Genomic DNA, 19,258 nt, shown 5'->3' with positions numbered 1-19,258 from the left:
GAGCACCCTGGTATTGTTGGTACAGTGAGGTATCTTAAGTTTACCACCTTAAGCCAATGCCACAGGAGATGGTTCAATAAACAGGTTCAATTCAAATATTTGTGCTTTGCTGTGACTCTCGTCAAGCAAAACCCCACCCTTGTGATGGTGCTCTCTTAATCTCACCAAATCACACAACCATGGAATGGTTGGGTCTGGAAGCAACTTCTGGAGACCCCCAATCCAACACCCCTCCCAGAACAGGTTCACACAGGGCAGTTTGGAATAAGCCCAGGGAAGGAGACTGCAAAACCTCTCTGAGAAGGTTCTCTGTCATCTCACAGCAGTTTTTTCCCTCATATTCAAGGGGAACTTCCTGCATTCCAGCTGGTGCCCGTTGCCCCTTGTCCTGTCACTGGAAGAGTCTGGCCCCATCCCCTTGGCAGCTGGCCTGAAATACTTGCATGCATTGATAAGATCCTCTCTCAGCTGTCAGTTCTCCAGGCTGAACAGCCCAGCTCCCTCAGCCTTTGCCCAGAACTGAGGTGCTCCTGCTCAACATCTTTGTATCCTCTGCTGGATCCTCTCCAGCCCTTCCCCGTCCTGTCTCTCTTCACACAACTCTGGCTCAACAGCGTTGAGAAGAACAGAGGAAGAATGAGAAGACAAAGAGGAATTTCAAAAGCAGGACCTCTTTCTTAATTAGGCAGTGATATGCACTTGTCCTCTTACTCAGCCAGCTCAGATCACAGAGAGATAATTAGAAACAATCACACAAAATCAATTAACATGAAAGAAAACTTCATAAACAACAAGCACATTAAAATAACATGGGAAACCACTGCCATCTACTCCCTTTCTCACCAGTGGCAACACAGCTGAAAACGAGCAAAAGTACATTTAGAGATAAGACAGGCTAAAACCAGCCTGGGAACACATCAGGACTATGAAAAAGCAGGTGCTAGAATCAAGGCATCATAACATGGCTTATTATTGCTTCTCTGAATATTCTTTTTCATTCACAAGGCAATCTAGACTGTCTTTTCTGCCTCTGCCTGGCTTTAGGATGGGAAGGCAATGATGTTCAGGTCAAACATTAACAGAAATTCAGCAGCCTAACACATGGCAATGTTTCAAGACAGAAATTCCCAATTATGTCAGGAGATTACAACCACTTTACTCCCTGCTGAAAGGAGTAAATAGGGGTCAATTTTACTTCATTCTTCAAGAACTTCAGCCCCTCATCTCTGTCACTCTGAAATAAGAGCAAAGTAATTCCACCTTTCACACAGTTAAGTGATTTCTCAAATTCCCAGTTTGCAGATGATGCCAAGCTGAGCAGCGCGGTTGACACAAGGGAAGGACGGGGCCATCCAGAGGGAAGGAATAAATGGGATATTGGGAAGGAATGGGATATTGGGAAGGAATAAATGGGATATTGGGAAGGAATAAATGGGATATTGGGAAGGAATTCCTGGCTGTGAGGGTGGGCAGGCCCTGGCACAGGGTGCCCAGAGAGGCTGGGGCTGCCCTGGATCCCTGGCAGTGCCCAAGGCCAGGCTGCATGGGGCTTGGAGCAGCCCGGGACAGTGGAAGGTGGCCCTGCCATGGCAGGGGTGGGAATGGATGAGTTTTAACATCCCCCTCCCACCCAAAACCCCTCCACAAATCTCCGATTCATTCTCACATTCAAAGCTCTTTAAAGGCACTTTTGATCTGAGCTCATCCCAGAGTATCATACCCTCAAGAAAAATTGTGGCTTGCTCAGTTTTTTTGCCTCCTCCCTTTTTTTTTTTTTTGTTTTTCTTTCTCCTTCAAAAATGCAAACAGAACGCAGCAGAGCCCCCTCAAAAAAATCCTATTTATGCTCAGGATTGTATGTATTTAAACATGGCCATAAGTGCCAACATCTTCCCCACTAAGACTGGCTTGCATCTGGCTAGAAATAACTCTGCTCAGTGGCTCTAGCACCATAAATCTTCCCAAGTCTTCTGCATGGCTGAGCCCTGCTCATAAAATCAGACACCAGCACGTTTAGTGTGTCTCATTAAAGGGAGGTTTGGTGGAGCCGGCGCAGGAGGAGAGAGGGGTGTGTGAACAACCTTCCCAGAGCCACTGGGGATTGGCCCGAACCGTTCTCACAAAACACAAAATACCAACCCTACATTTCAATAGATTATTTTTGTAGTTACTCTCTTTCCTCAAGCTTCAATTGGAAATATTCCATTTGCTTCCTAAATAAACACAAGCCAAGGCTTACAGCCGTTAATTCCACACTTTCCCCCTCTTTCCTCAAGTTTTAATTGGAAATATTGCATTTACTCCATAAATAAGCACAAGCCAACACTTACAAGCTTAAAATCAATAACAAGCCCCCAGCTTAATATAGTCCTACTGTGCATTTAGGAAAAATGTTATTAAATTTTAAAACCTACTATAAAAACCAGACAGAAAAGTACCACATTGAGCCATTATAAACCAGTTTATACTGCAAACATTTGACCAGCGCAACTTGGGTTTGATAAGGTTTTAGCCTTTTTTCAACTGCCAGTGTTTAAAAGTATAAATGCAGTGTAAGTATCAATTTTCTGTGTGCTTTCATATGCAAAAAGCAATCAAGATGATTAAACAAGGTCAATGATTTTACTAAGCAAAAAAAAAAAAAAGTTTAAAAATCAGATGCATATTCATCAGAAAACCAAATTCACCACATGTAAGATAAGATATTAGTTGGGTCAAAAGTTCACTGGGAGCAGGAGAGGCTGATCTCAAGGACCAGCTGGGAATGAAAAGAAAAGTAAGGACACCAAGTTCTCTGCAGCCAAGATAACCATGGTACATCAGTCCTTTTCTGGGAAAAACAAAACCAACAAAACAAGCCCACAAGCTCTTTTTTACCTCTGCCTCCCCTACAGGAATATTTACATGGCGTAGGATTTGGTAATCCCACTCCCATCTTTTTCAGGATGCTGGAATTGACAAGGCACAAGGTTTCTGAGGTCTCCTGATGGGATACTGACAAAGGCAGCAAAATCTGCAAAATAAACGTTTTGGCACCAAACTAAACAGCACCAAAGGTCGAGGCTGGGTGCTGGGAGAAGGCTCTGCCCCCACAGGGTGGGCAGGCACTGGCCAGGGAACGGTGACAGCACCAAGCCTGACTTCAGGGAGCCTCTGGACAACGCTCTCAGGCACACGGGGAGGTTTTGGGGTGTTTGTGCAGGGCCAGGAGCTGGACTGGATGATCCTGATGGGTCCATTCCACACCCATCAGGACATTCCATGACCCTGTGACAGCTTGCCACCACCATAGGGAATCAGGCCAGGCCACCCTGATTGTGCCTGGCATGGGAAGAATGCTCTTCCTCTCCCCTGCACAGCCCATCCTGACCTTTGTGGGACGTCCCCTGCAATTCCCCTCACACAGGGATTTCCAACAGGAGCTGGGATGAAAAGCCTTGAGGGAGAGCCTTCACCACAGAAGCGACGTGATGGAGAAGGAAGTAAACCCAAGAACACCTTGAGTTTGAACAAGTGGATCAAAAGGATAAATTGCTGTTCCTTTAGAACCACCCTGTGCCATGTATTTTAACACACACTGCAACTGTCCCCATGAAAATCTGTACCAAAAGCAACTCTGCAGAACTCCATGGCAGCTGCTGGCTTCCCAGAGCTCTGCCAAGGAACATCGTGGTGAAAAACAAGAGCTGGCTCCAGGAAAAGCCATGCTCGGATAAAAATCGGGGAAAAAAAAGAAATCAAACCCACAGGACTTTCTGCAAACTAAAGAGCTCCTTCTTAAAAAACGGGGCATGAGGCAAAAGTGAAAATGCAATTTTTTGGCAAGGAGTACTCCAAACCCAAATCCTCTTGTTATGTCTTGGAAGACAAACTCACATGAAAGCCACAGCTTAACAGAACAAGCCCAGGGTCTCCTGAAAGTCCTTAAAAATCAAACTTCCAGAGCATGTGCTGGAATTGCTTTAAGAAAAAAAAAAAAAAAACCAAAACAAAAACCTCATTCAAATGCAAACCTCAGAGAAAAAAAAATGGGGAAAAAAATTTTTGTTCTGATATGAGAAATGGTTTTTTGGGCCTTTTTTGCACTATTCTGCTATAAAAAAGCAAACAAAAAAGTCTTTTGATTATTTAACTTTCATCAGTTCAAAGATACTCAGAAATACTAAAACAGGGGATCCATTAATTTTTGTCTGTCAGGGATGAAAAAAAAGGAGGAGGAATGTGGTCCATTTCTCAATTCCACTGTGCCAAGACAGGCCTGAATCATTACACTGTGGCCATGTTTATATAAAACTCTTCTTTTTTTTGCTCAGAACTTGGATTTCCACACCCAGTAGGCAACAGCTTTTTTTAAAGTACATTCCAAGCTTCCCTCAAACAGTTCCAGTCAAAACATCACCAGATTTTAATTTCGTCAAGAATGTGAGCATCTCATTAAAGCCCTGCCTAATTATAGGTAACGTGCCCAGACCACAGATTCTGTGGTATCTTTATATGGAATATTATTCAGAAGTAACTGCACCAACTTCTCTCAAAAATTCTGAAATTTCTGCTTATTTAGTGTTACAGCAAAGAATTTTGTGTCCTCAACTAATTAGCAGAGCCTGGGAAAAAAAAAAAAAGAAAGTACAAAACAAAGTCACAATAATCACTGGTGGTGAGAAAGATCAACCCAGGAGGAAAGAAATGTCATCAGCTCGTAAGAAGATCGGAAGTTTTAAAGAAATAAATATTCCAGTCACACAAAGGAAAGCCTCAAGTGTGAGTCAAGCCCAGGAAAAATAACGTTCTGCGCGTTGTTTTGGGGAATTTTTCTGATTTTTCTGCTGCTTTCCTCTTTGGCAGGTTGCAGGTTTCAGAACTGTAAGCACAGCAAATCACTCTGCTCCCACTGAAATAAAGCCCCAAACACCAGAGGCAAGGATTGCATCTGCTGAATGCAGGGAACGACCTTGAGGGAAAAAGGAAGGACACATTTCTCAGCAGGATAAAGGGAAAAAGAGATGGACCTGCTCGTGGATAGATGAATTTTTTAAAAAGGGGCTTTATCAGACACCACTAGCCAGAGGCAAACATGCTCTGCAGCCCAGGTTCAGGAAAACCCAAATAAATTGCATTCCCTGCAGCTGGAGACTGGAAAGGACAGGAAGAAGGGTAAACTCCTCACCACCACCATGCCTGGGGGCAGGAAAAGCAGAGATTTCTCCAAATTATTCAGAACCTCTTACGGATTCTAATACACATGGCTGCACACACATGTAAATACATATTATTTGACAGCTTTTTTTCTCCATCTGCTCCTCCTTCCACGGCTCCACAAGGCCCTTCCCTGACACAGAATCCTTTCAGGGATCTCGCAGATTTGCAGTATTTCAAATGGAACTGCTGCTGGTCTCTGCTCCAGACTCAGCCCCAGCTGCCATAAACCTTATCAGGAACCTGCCAGCCAGATTCCAGCAGCACAAATTCCACCGGGGAGTACAAAGTGTATCCAACAGCAAAAGCCTCCACGCAGCATAATTGAGCACAGAAAACGGCATGTTAAAACGAGCAGGAACTGGCTGGCTACAGATGTAAATTCATTCATACTTTTACTTTCTTTTTTTAAAGACCTGCGCTGCTCGCTCCGGCTTGTTATGACAGGCTGAGGAGTTAAAGGAGCTCTCTGTCCTCATCCTGGGCACAGAAACACAAATCCTGCCCTGGCATTGCTGCCTCCCTCCCCACCTGCAGGAGGGACAGCCCAGCGACAGCATCCAGGACAGGGAAGGGCTCACACTGGGAAGGAAGGGCCACGACATCTCCTCACTTGGCTCAACACATCTTCAGTGGCCCTGCTGCACGTCAAACAGGAAAGAATCTCAGGATAGAGAACTAATCAAAATTCACAAGGTCAGAACTGGATAAAGAAAGGGAGGTGATGAAGCACCTGGGAGGAAAAAAAAAACAAGAAAATAAATTGACAAATCGGAAGGGGGAAGGAATTGTCAGGAGGCAGAGCTTTGGAGGAGAGGGTGGAAGGTAGAAAAATCACAGAATCACAGAATATTCTGAGCTGGAAGGGACCCACAAGGACACCCCACAAATGCAAGGCAGCAGAAGAAAGGTGAATACCACAGAGAAATGCTTCTTCATCAGAAAGAACGTGTCAGGAGGCAGGAACCACAAGGACAGAAGAGGGAAGGAAGCAGAAGCAAGTATTTGTACATAGATTCACATCTCTGTCAGTTGCACAAGTGGATGGCGAGCCTCTCTTTTTGGCAATTCCTTTTAAATAATGAACGAGGGGAAAAAACGCCTGAAAAAAACCAAAATCAGGAGCCAACAAATGAAAGGACTGCATTGTTACTCCTTCTCAGCCAGAAATCAGGCAATCTTTACATCTCATTTCAAACGACTTAAAAGGATGAGGCAACGTAGATCAGCACATGCAGACAGCCAAAACGAGTTAAGACTTAAATGAGGTGAATTTTCCAGAGCTGTAACTCACAAAGCAGCAGCTGTGCCTTCCACAGGGGCATCAGGCCGGGCTCACACAGTGACTTCAAACCCGTGTGAACCTGGGCTGCTGCTGAGCAGCTCTGCCTTCCCTCTGCTCCCTCAGGTGCTCACCATCCCTGCCACGCTGGATTTACCCAAAAACCTGGGAGAAAAGCCAGGGAAGGCTTGGTTTCAGGTGGGGGAGCTCCCTGACCCACAGAATTCACCCACCCTGTGCTGCAGCAGAATCAGCTCGGCCAGCAGACCCGGCCTCACACCTTGAGCCCAGACTAAAATTAAAACAGGAATGCAAACCCAACCTCATTCTCTCTAGCTAAACACAAGTGTGAAGAAGTTTTAGAAAGCACATCTTAGGATACCTCAGCAAAACCTGAAAAGGCACCACAAGTGCTTTGGAAAAGCAGACCCCAAGCCTTGGAAAAAGCAAGGTCCAATGTTTAATGTAAAGCAATTATCACTTCATGAGTTGATAAAGTCTGTAGCACATAAATACCTCACAGAAATGCCAAGTTGAATTAAAATGTGAATCATACAGAGTTCTTCACAATTCTGCAGGCACTGGTACACACACAAAAGGAAAGCATCCCTGTGTCCCAGCAAACCAAGAGCCTTTGCAGTCCCTGGCTGTGACTTAATTACTACCATCAGTCAAATAAGGCAATCTTAAAACCAAAATAAAATACATGAATATTACTAACACCTCTGATAAATTCAGCCATTCATAGGTCACCAAAAAAATAATTAACTTAGTGCCTAAAAGCAGCCAGTGTGGATGGAGTGAAGGACTCCTTGCCATGAATGCTGAAGGGTTCCTAGATCACAGCAACAAAACCTACATTTACCTGTCAAGGAAAAAAGCCTTTTCCTCCATCCCAGTGGCAGAAAGACAACCTTTTTTATGGTAATGCCAACACACATCTCCCACGTGAAGGCAGGAGATAGCTTTAGTGAGCTACAGAAGATAAACACATGTCATGCCTGAAAGTAAGCCAAAGACCCTAAAAGCATCCTGAACCACTTGTTCCCCAAACTCCCCAATCACTGAGCATGAAAAAACGTAACAGAAGAGCCAAACAGAGATTATAAACACAGAAATGTATTTTTAAATCTATTTGCTAACACATTTCAACACATTCTTTATTAGAGTCTTGTCAAGTCATGGAAAGAGACTCCAGCTTTAGTGCTACTGAGCTTCCACAGAGGAACAACACAGTTTGTTAAGAATGAAATGGATATTCGGTATTTACTAAAATAAATACTAGAATTTTACATAGTGTCAAAAGTCATCAAAAAAAAAAAAAAAAAAAAAAAAAAAAAAAAAAAAAAGGGTAGTTACACACATAAACCTCAACCCTGACCAAGATTCCCCAGTTTTGCATAAAGATATCAAAGCTGCTGGTACTGCAAGCATGCTTTATGGGCTGGTAGGCTGCCAAAAATCATCTGCTAACACACCAGACAATAGATGCATTCTGCTGGAGAACTTTCTGATCTTTTCCTCCTATCACTTCTCTTTAGCTGCACATAAAACCCAACCCAAGCGATACAAAAAATGTGATTTGAACGCTTGCGTTTATGTGCCAACAAACCAAGCAATTATTGACAATAAAGTAACTTTTTCAAACATGCATTTTTAATCACTGTATTGCAAGCCCTGATTCAGTGTTTCCTGTTGCCATTGCAGCACTCCAGTTTCTGGAATTCCAAGCACAAATCTGCGCTCCTGCAGTGCCCAAAAGCTTCAGAAATGCTACCAAAGGACCCAAACTCTTGTGAGCCTCGATAAACAAATGGCACTGCGCTCAAATTCCATGCTTTGGGGTAGCAGCAGGGGCTTTCTGTGAAAACAAACCCTCCTTCCAGAGACAGCAAGATGCTGTGTGTGGTTCCAGCTTTCTGGAAGGCTCCGGAACCGCGGTGGCTGCACATCCTGAACGCAGCCAGAAAGGATGGGATACTGGGCTGGGGCTGACACCCCAATTCCCCCGGGAGCATCACACCCTGCCCAACGCCACGGAGCCCCCAGAGCTGCCCCCTTCCCAATCCACACACCAGGATCAGGGCTGGCCCAGCAAATGCTTTTAGCCCCAAATTCCCTGGTTCTGATTCTCTCGTCTGATACTGGAACAAATCACCGACAGCACTGAGCTGCCATGGCCCATCTCATCACCCCACTCTGAAAGAATGTTTAATCTGTAAATCCACACAGCACTTCTGCAACCAGAGTGCTGAGCACACTCAGTGACCACGGCAGTGAATTAAACATATTAACCCAGCTCCCTAATCCCCAACATTAAAATCCAGAAATTTAATTAACTGCAGAAATTAAATTACGTTAAAGGAAGATATTTTAAGCTGGCATTTTCACGTTTTCCTGGGTTTGTATCCACAGGCTCATGACATCTTTCAGCAGAATACAGGCTGAAGTGATCATAAGCTCCTGAAAAGCAGCAAATGCTAACAAAACCTGGGCTACGGCAGCAGTACCCGGCCTAGACGCTCTAAAAATAAGTTTCCATCTAAGGGGGAGAAATTCCTTGGATCACTCTGTTACTTATTACTCAGCATTTGCGTGTTACACGATCCCCAGAATAATCTTAATCTGAGGAAATGAACGCTGTGATCTTTCCCATAGGCAAAAAAAAAAGTGTTTCAACACCCAAAAACACAAGGGGGAGAAAAGGCTCCAGCCTTGACACTCCGATTTATGGAGGACACCGATAAACAGAACTTCATCTGTCAAAGCCAAACACTTGCATTTAATACACAAACATCAAGCAGGAAATCTCATTTAAATAATTAACATGTGGACCATCCACTGCCAAAAAGAGCAGGGCAGCCATGGACTTCTGCTGAATATTTTACAGGAAATTGAATGATTAATCCTCCATATAATGCCAGGTACCCACTCCCACCATATTTTGTTAAAAGCAAACCCTTAATTTCAGGAGAAGCAAATCACATTAAGTAAAAGGAATAATGAAACCCCCACAAGTGATGCTGTGTGGATTTTCTCTATTGTTTTGAAACCATGCAGAGTTTTAAATTATAAATGCAGATATCTTCTTGTAACTTTCTGGTAAAAAAATGCAATCTGCTTGAAAGTGCTTTTCAAAGCTATCTCCAGAGAGACATAAATCATCAGTGGCTTTAAAATATTTTAGTAATTTTAGCAGCCTTTTACAACTGGCAAATCAAAGTCTCAGCATATTATGTAAATAAATATTGCTGAAAAGACCAATGCTTTTTTGGATGTTGTTTGTGAGTTTCTTTTAACATTTCCCCCATTGAAGAGAAGAAAAAAAGGGTTTGCATTGTGTTAGCTCCAGTTATAATTTCCAGCTGTGTCAAAACTTTAACAGCCTAAAAGCAGGAAATCCAAAGAGGAAATTCCATCGTCAGTTCCTGAATTTTGTAACTCAAATGCTCTTCCAAAAACTGGACCTTAAAGGAATTTTGGTAACATTTTCTGTAGCCTTACCTGATATCTTCCAGTAGGTCACATTCTGCCTGATGCTTGGCCTGAAGTTTTGTCATCTGCTCCACCTGAATGTTTTTCAGCTCTTGCGTAACTTTCACCTACAAAAAACCCAAGGACCACTTATATTTTCTGCAGTTCAAGTCACATTTCAGCAAGAAAACAAACAAACAAGCCCAAGGACCACTTATATTTCCGGACGTTTAAGTCACATTTCATCAGGGAAACAAACAAACCAACCCAAGGACCACTTATATTTTCTGTAGTTTGAGTCACATTTCAACAAGAAAACAAACAAACAAACTGGGAGAGGCTTCAGAAGGGCGGCTTTACATTTTTAGCACTGTTATAGTTTTCCTTTGAGCCTTGTGATCCTGCACAGCCAAAATTCCAATACTTTGGGAACCTGCTTGGTAACTGGCAAGGAGCACCAATGGCCCAGGTACTGGGAAGGATTTGGTTTTGGAAGGGAACCTTGGAATTGTTTTGTTCTGGGTTTTTATTCAAAATGAGTTCTTGGTATTTAAGCCCTCTAGTGATCACAGGGAATCCACATATCGGCCTAAAAAATGATCACCAATATCTCTGAGCACATTACGCATGCATGAGGACAGAAACGCCAAACTGTTACTGCAGAGGGAAGAGAAATTCACAGGGGAAGAGGGCACCCATCTCCCTCTTCTTCACTAGCCAGGCAAAAAAAATAAAATCCTAGATCTTATCAGCTTCCCTACTTTAACTCTGAAAACCATGCCCCAGCAACAAGCACCCTTTAATCACAACATCACATAAAGACAAGTTTTTCACATGACACCAGAAAAATAAATCACATGTACGCCCCTGAATTCAAGCTGAAAAATTTACTATTTTTAATAACTTTCAGCATTTTTGGTTTTATCTGTATGTTTTAAAAGAACAAATTAAAAATAAATAAACCCATACGACACAAGCCAGGTAATGGAAATAAGCTCAAATGAAATAGTACAGGCAAAGAAAATGAATAAATTGAAAGTGAAATAACTGAAATTAAATTGGTTTTGTTTGACAAAAGCAGAGTCAGCCCCTGCAATAAGAGGCCGGGAGGCAGGAATGAGAGCCCTTCACTGCAGCTGCCTGCCAGGGCTGCTGGGGAGCTGTGGGCACGGCAAGGGAATCCTGGAATCCTGCTCCTCTCCCGGGCACGGTGGCACGGCTTTCCCAGGTGCGGAGCTGGGCAATCCCACGTCCAAAACCTCCACCACAGCCAGAGCGGGCACAGGTCTGAGCCCCACAGAACTGCTGCCCGCACAGCCTCTCCATCCTCTCCACAACCCCCAGAACGAGCCCAAAACCACGGCGGAGCAGCTGTAGGCAGCTCAGCTCTGCAGATACCAACCTGCCTAGCCAGACAAGCCACACGGGGCACCGCGTTTATCCCAAATTTCCATCCCCGCCTGCCTCCAACGCCACGCCAGTCCCCCCGGCGGGCAGCGCCCCACATGCCCACGGAGCGCAGGGTCACCCCAAGAGCCTGCCCGGCGCATCGGCAGCTCGTTCCCATCGCACGTGGGAACCGGTGGGAGAACGCCGCTGGATTCCCGCTGCCCCTGCTCATGTGTGTGCTCCTGTGTGTGCTCCTGGCACACGCCGGGACAGGCTGCGTCCCTGGATCAACTCCAGACGTGACCTTCTTCCCCAAGACAACCAACCCCTCGCTGCTGGCACCGACGCGCCGCACGAACCCCCCAGATTCCCGTGGCAGCCCCCCACAAGCGGCACGACCTCCGCGCCGCCGTGCAGCCGAGCCGTCCGCAGCCAGTGCCCCCCTGCCAGCCCTCCGTGTGCCTCTGGAGAGCCCCCGCTGGAGAGGGGGTCCCTGACGGAGCGCTGCCCCCTGCACCTCCATCCGCGCCACCGCGTCCCCGTCGCTGCCCTGTCCTGCCTCCCATGCCACCGCACTCAGTGCTCAGCGCCCCCCGGCATCTCCCCAGCACCCACCTTGCAGGGCCACCCTGGCCAAAGCCCCCCCGGCCCCCAGCTCGCCGCGAACCCACCATTCCCTTCCCAACACTCGCGTTCCCTCTCCGAACCTCCCGCAGCCTCCCCCAGCGCACAGCCCACCCTGCGCCCCCTCCCCGGGCCTCGGAGCCCCGCATCCCCCCGGAGCCCACACCCAGCCCCCCAGAACCCCCCCGAGCCGCCCCCCGGCCCCTCCGGCACGGCCCCCCTGCGCCGGGCGGGGGTCGCACCTTCCTCGGCGGCGGCTGCATGGTGGTGGCGGCGGTGCTGCGCCGGGTATCCACATCAATTCCCTCCCCCCCGGCAGCAGGATGCGGCCCCCGCTGCAGGAGGAGGAGCGGCGGCAGGAGGAGGAGCGGCCAGCGACCGTCTCCCTCCCGGTTCGGGGCGAGTCCCGGTCGGCGGGAGGAGCGGGGAAGGAAGGGAGGGAGGCAGGGATGGAGGCGGGGAGGGGCGGCGGGGGGAGGCCGCCTCTTCCTCACGGGCAGCGCAGCGGCGTCCCGGCGCCGGGCAGCGGCGAGGGAAACGAGGCGGCGGAGGGAGAGACTTCGGGAAAAGACGTGGTGGGGAGGGGGAGAAAAAAGCGAAAATAAAAGGAGGAAGGAAAAAGAAAAAAAAAACAAACAGAGAAAAAAAAAAATCCCGACGCAGAGAGAGGAGCGCGGCGGCCGCGGGCGCCCCCCAGCGGCCTCCCCGGGGCCTGCGCCGCCCCCGGCGGCCGCCATGGGCAGGGGCGGGGCGGGAACGCCCCCGGCGCGCGCGGGGGGTGCGGGGGCGCGCGGCGGCCGCGGGGGGGCGCCAGGGGGCGGCGGGAGCGGGGGGGGGGGGGGGGCGCAATGAGGGGGGACACAACGGGGGGGGGGACACAACGAGGGGGGGGGACACCACGGGGGTTTGGGGTGTGCGAGGGTGTGCACAATGGGGTGTGTATGGGTGTGCACAATGGGGTGTGCGAGGGTGTGCACAATGGGGTGTGTACGGGTGTGCACAATGGGGTGTGCGAGGGTGTGCACAATGGGATGTGTATGGGTGTGCACATTGGGGTGTGTATGGGCGTGCATGGGGTCTGCACAATGGGATTTGTAGCGGGTGTGTACGGGTGTGCAAAGGTGTGCACAACGGGGTGTTGTGGGGTGTGCAAGGGTCTGCACAGTGGGATGTGTATGGAGGTTATGGGGTGTGCACTATGGGGGATGTGTATGGGGGGTTATGGGGTGTGCACAATGGGGGTGTGTAAGGCAGGTTGTGGGGTGCGCACAATGGGGGTGCATATGGGAGTGCACAATGGGGTTTGCACAACAGGGACGTAAAAGGAGGTATGGGGTGTGCACAATGCGGGGGCGTATGGGTGCACACAGTGGGAGGTGTCTGGGGTGCACAAGGGGGTACACAAAAGGTCTGGGGTTTGCACAAGGGGGTACGTGAAGGATTTGGGGTTTGCACAAGGGGGTACATGAAGGATTTGGGGTTTGCACAAGGGGGTACGTGAAGGATTTGGGGTTTGCACAAGGGGGTACGTGAGGGATTTGGGGTTTAGCATAAGGGGGGGTACATGAAGGATTTGGGGTTTAGCATGAGGGGGTACGTGAAGGATTTGGGGTTTGCACAAGGGGGTACATGAAGGATTTAGGGTTTGCACAAGGGAATACACACAAGGTTTGGGGTTTGCAGAAGGGGTGCCCAGGGGTGAAGCGGTTCACACAGAAGGGGTGCAGGGTGTGCACGGGGCAGTAAAGGGGGTGCACAGGGACTGTGGTTGGGATGCTGTTGGGGTGTCCAGAGGAGTGCAGTGCCCTCCCTGCCCCATCCACTGCAGAACCCACACACCAGGATTGGGATGCAGGACACAGCTGGTGGCACTCCAAGGGTGCTCCACAGCACCAAGCAGCCATCCCCTTCCCTTCCCAGACTGTTCTTGTTGTTATCCTGTTGTATTCCATATTTCTAGAGTCCCATACTGTCACAATCATATTTCTAAAGTCCCGTACCTTCCCAGTGATATTCCTTGGGGGCAGTTCTTCACAGCACAGACTTCACCTTCTGCTTGTTGCTGCCGCTCAGCCAGGGCTCCTTCCAGGCTGTCCCTGCCTGGCCCAGCCCAGCCCCTTTTATCCCAGTTACCTTCACTGGCCACAGCTGCAGCCCAGTGAAGGACATCACAGCTGCAGCCCATCTAGAACAACTGGGGCTCATCAGGGCAAGGCCTAGACACAGATATTATACAGATATTCAAATACAATACAGATATTTTACTGGGACTCCTACTGTACGTCCTAACAAACCTGGGCAGAAAGAGCTGGACTTGAGCTGAAGCTCATGAGGGAGCATCAGCCCTGACAGCAGCTGGAGAATCCCTTGATGGAGAATCCCAGATCCTGGTGCACCCCAAGGGCAGCACGTGGAGAGCAGAGCACCTGGACACGAGCCTTTGCAGGGGGTTGGTTTTAACCAAAGGGAAATAAAACAGAGCTGAACCTTTGGGCATTGTGGATGCAGAGAGCCCAGGAGGCAGAAGGGATGCTCCCAGCCCTGTCACGTTTTGCTGGGTGTGAACTAAACACCCCTGATCAGAAGCACTTTTGGCATTTTCACCCCCGTCCCCAGCACTGAAATAAATTCCTGGCCTTTGCTTATTCTGCTACAACAAAATCTTTGAAATATTAACGTGCATTTGGCTGCTTCCCTTAAGCAAATTACCGGGGCAGTTTGCAGAGCATCAGGCAATTCCCATAATTGCATTTTCCCAAGTGCTGCCGCTGCTCCATCGCCGGCTCCTTCATTATTGATGAGCTGCTTTGCTCCAGCTCCCAGAAAGTGACCCCTCGCCTTTAAAGATGCTTCAACCACCTTTAAAACAGAAATGCAACTTCAATTCTGCTTTCCCCCTCCAGCTACTAGTTTATCTAGTGCTTCTAATTAGTCTTAACTCTTTTCTCCCTGGGAAATTTGAAATTGTTAGTGAGATCTGGTGCAGCAGCAGATGCTGTGAAAAAATATTTCATCTCTCTATTAGGGCTGCAAGGGGACGGGGTCTGCATGTGCAGCCCTTCATGGAATCATGGAAAGGGACCATTAAAACTCATCCAGTTCCACCCCCCTGCCATGGACAAGGACACCTTCCACCAGCCCAGGTTTTTAAAAAAATCCTGCCCAGACTTCTGCATGCAGAACTGAGGAGCATTTTAGGCACCAGGCCTGCAGGCAGATGTATCATCCTCGCTTATGATGCAGTTGTTTTCCCACTATTTGCTTGTATTCTTCCATGAATAATTATGTTTTATCTGTTTGACCACAGATTCCCTGAAGCCTGACTCATGGAGTGCTGCAGGTTCGACGTGAATCCTGGAGGGTTTTGCATCTGGGATGATAAATCCTGATGGAGCTGCCTCTTGTAGCTGCCCATGGCTCTTCCACAACTTAATAACAGTGCTGATAATAGGGGAGACAAAGGATGTGAAATAAAGATTATCAAAAAGTCAATAGAATAAGTGTCTGAGTGTTGTATATTTTATCAAAATACTTGTTTCCACAGCATAAGTGTAGTTCAGCTTATGCTGAGCCTTTATCCCTTGATTTCTCCTTTCTTATTGCAGGACCTGAAGGCAGTTGAGTCTCGTGGAATTCCAGAATGGTTTGGGTTGGAAGGGACTCTTATGGATCATCCAGTGCCATGGGCAGAAACACCTTCCACTGGACCAGTTATTATTTTATATTTTATTGACCTTTATTTTATCTTGTTTCATTTCATTTAACTTTTGTTTTATTTAATTTCATTTATTTTCGTTTCATTCTATTTCATTCTATTTCATTTCATTTCATTCTATTTCACTTTAATTCATTTTGTATGAAGGAGGGTGCAGGATACAGCCCCAGGTCAATACACACCTCGCAGGGAACCCCAACAAAGATGAGATATCAAGGCTGGAAACCCCAAGAGCCAAATTCCAGCTGATGGTGACAACCCACAGCTGGAAACAGAAGTGTATTCCCTCATCCAGAAGGAAAAAAAAAAATCAGTAAATAGAGAAGAATTTAGCCATAAAAGCAAAATTTGGAGAGGACCTTTAGGGAACGGAGCTCCCTTGATCCCCATCCTCAGGCGAAGGCAGCGCGTTGGATCGCAGCTCCTGCCTGCTCATTCCTCACACCTGAATTCAATCCCTGCAGGGCTTTAGCCCTTTTCAAGCACAAAACCAGCATGTGTTGGAGCGTTCTTGGCTGCCAGGACAGGCAGAATCCAGCGAGCTGGAACCCGCGCCGGGCCCGTGGTTAACACGCGAGGCTGGGCACGCTGGGCCTGGGCACAGCGGCTCCTCCAGACACGGATTGTGCTGCTGGGCTGGCAGGAGCGCTCCTGGCACACGGGTTTGCCCCCTGGCATTGTGGATTGTGCCCGCTGGACTCACGGGAGTCTCCTGGCACAAAGGTTTGCCCCCTGGTATTGTGGATGTTTCCCCCTGGCCTCACAGGGATGCTCCTGGCAGAAGGGTTTGCTCACCATGGAGGGAGGGGGCTGACAGCACAGGAGCTTTCTCCAGGGAAGTCCAGGAATCTATGGTACTTAATTTTAGCAAATACGGATGTTTAGGAATGTCCTAGGATCCCAGAATGGCTTAGTTGGAAGGAATCTGAAAAAAATATCTCATTCCACCCCTACCCATGGGCAGAGACACTTTCCACTGGCCCAGGCTGCTCCAAGACCTAAAGTCCAACCTAGCCTTGGACACTTCCAGGGATCCACAACTTCTCTGGACACGCTGTGCCAGGGCCTCCCCACCCTCATAGCCAGGAATCCCTTCCCAATATCCCATCCATTTCCTCTGGCAGTGGGAAGCCATTTCCCCGTTGTCCTGTCCCTCCATCCCTTGTCCAAAGTCCCTCCCCAGCCCCCTTGTACAGGAACATTTACTTTGTGTTGTGTGTGGAGACATATGAATGTATAAGAATTTATTTTATATTTAAATGAATATGTAAGTAATGAAAAGCTTAATGGATATAATGATTGGGAGAGACACACACATAGAGAGAGACATTGAGAGAGACGCACACATAGAATCAAATTAATTTATATTGGAAAATTCATCTAAGATCATATCTAAATAAGAATTAAAAATGAAAAAATGAAAAGGAAAAAGCGAATAAAAGTATTTAAAAAAAATAAAGAAAGGACAAAATTATCTGGAAAAATTAACCATAATGTCACAATGTTTCCAATCACTCCCAGGAACAGGTAAAGCCAGAAATCGAGTTTGGCATTACCTGACATCCACAGTTCTGTTCTGAGTGTTTCTTCAGGGCCTTCAAAGCTCGTGGTGGCACTGCAGAGGTGTTTCCAGCCTTCCTTCCCTCCCTGGAAAGGAGAGCATCAGGCTGGGTCCGGAGGCTGCAGGCTTTCCCCACGCGGGGGTGCCATGGGGATGCGGATCACACCGATCCTACAGCCAGGGGATGGGGACAGGTGACAGCTCAGAGCCCGGCATTGCTCACTGCCCTTCGCCAGGAAAAAAACACAAAGAAGTATTAAAACATAAGGAAAAAGAAGAAACAAAACACATGGGTGGGGAAGGACGAGATTGATAAAGCATGCAGGAATTCCGTGGATGGGGGAATATAAGTTTGACAGGGCACAAAGCATTTTCCCCATGCACAGAATCCCTTGCTCCGTGGGGCTTGCTTCATTCAACAGGCTGAGGGAGCGGTCGGGGAGCTGGTCTAGGGGATGGATCAGCCTCCTCCAGGTCCCAGTATGGGGTGGGAGCACTCCTTGGGATGGCTGTGGGGGGCTGGAGGTCCGGCCAGGCTGGAAGGGAGCCCCAGCAGCCCCGCCAGGCCCTGCTCCGCCGCCTTTCGGGAAGGCTGGTACACCCAGCCAGCTCTGTTTCCCTCTCCCTGCTGCCCTGGCCTCTCCCCATTCCTCATCCCCGTGTTTACCATACCTGCAGGGGTGAGCCTGGGATTAATTTCCATGAGAACACGTTGTGAGTGTAAATATCTCTGAGCAGGGACGCTTGGCAGCTTTATGGGCTGTGCCTTCCTGCAGGAACTGGCAGCTTTCCTGGCTGCATGTGACCAGATGTGAGCACATCTGGAGCAGGACTCGGTGCCTGCCCTCTGTCCCATCCCAGTGGGGCTGTGTTTCCAAGGCTATCCAGGTGCTTCTTGGTGCTTTGAAGTGGATGTGATGATATGAAACTGCTGATATGAAACCATCCACTGTCCCAGGCTGCTCCAAGCCCTGTCCAGCCTGGCTTGGGCACTGCCAGGGATCCAGGGGCAGCCACAGCTGCTCTGGGCACCCTGTGCCAGAACCTCCCCATCCTTATTATAAAAACTTCCACCTTGTATCTAAACCAAATCTCCTCTCTTTTAGTTTGAAACCATCACAACAGGCCTTGCTTAAAGTTTGTCCCCATTGGATTTCCCACACCTTCCTTGGGAGGACAAGTTTGCCAGACTGACAAATCCTCCTGCAAATTTGCTCTGGCCTTTTGGAGATGGCTCTGACCCCAAAATTCTCAGTGTGCCAGGTCCCAGAGAGCTGCTGCTGCTGCCAGGATGAGGCTGTCCACTGGGCAGTCCTGCTATAAATGCCCTGCCTGCGTCAGCTTCAGCATTTCTGTCCCCCTTCTCTGTTAATGTGTAACCCAAAACTGGCCAGGGCACATTGCTGGGATCCCAGCATTATCTGTCCCCAGGCAGGGCCATCCCTGCCTGCTCCCATTTTTATCTGCAGGTGGATGGTGTCGTGTGAAGGGCAGGATGGGGAGGGCTGAGTGTCCTGGGTGCTTCCACTGGATCTCCTATAAAGCATCCTCAATCTCCAGCCTGGAGAGGAGAAGGCTCCAGGGGCACTTTAGAGTCTCTTCCAGTGCCTAAAGGGGCTCCAGAGGGACTTTGGGCAAGATCTGTAGTGACAGGACAAGGGGGGATTGTTTCCCACTGCCAGAGGACAGGGTTAGATGGGATTTTGGGAAGGAATTCCTCTCTGTGAGCATGGTGAGGCCCTGGCACAGGGTGCCCAGAGCAGCTGTGGCTGCCCCTGGATCCCTGGCAGTGTTCAGAAATGTGTCGATGTGGATTAAAGGTGAAATTGTGTGCTGGGTAATGGCTGCACTTGTGGTCTGGCAGGTCCTTCCCAACCTTAGAAATTTCCTTTCTGAGGTCTCTTCCCGCTTGACCCATTTTGTGATTCTATGATCCCTCCAGGGCAGCAGAGAAAAATCCTGTCTTGGACAGAGAGTGAACAAGCACCTGAAGGGAGTTCATGTTCTACAAAGCTGT

The 19,258-nt window shown here is 48.3% G+C and overlaps 1 protein-coding gene across 2 annotated transcripts in view; it reads right to left on the bottom strand.

Annotated features, from left to right (window-relative positions):
* Positions 1 to 12,398, bottom strand: part of FCHSD2 (FCH and double SH3 domains 2) — a 119,930-nt gene extending 107,532 nt beyond the window's left edge. For both annotated transcript variants that reach the window (XM_058018637.1, XM_058018638.1), the window contains exons 1-2: positions 12,208 to 12,398; positions 9,983 to 10,080 (exon numbers count right to left, since the gene is read on the bottom strand). In XM_058018637.1, coding sequence (XP_057874620.1) covers positions 9,983 to 10,080; positions 12,208 to 12,228 — 119 coding nt within the window. In that variant the 5' untranslated portion in view covers positions 12,229 to 12,398. The remainder of the gene's footprint in view (positions 1 to 9,982; positions 10,081 to 12,207) is intronic.
* Between the last annotated feature and the right edge of the window lie 6,860 nt (positions 12,399 to 19,258).

Source organism: Melospiza georgiana, chromosome 2, assembly GCF_028018845.1.
Source record: "Melospiza georgiana isolate bMelGeo1 chromosome 2, bMelGeo1.pri, whole genome shotgun sequence".
Taxonomy (NCBI): domain Eukaryota; kingdom Metazoa; phylum Chordata; class Aves; order Passeriformes; family Passerellidae; genus Melospiza; species Melospiza georgiana.
This window is presented reverse-complemented; position numbering and strand designations above follow the sequence as displayed.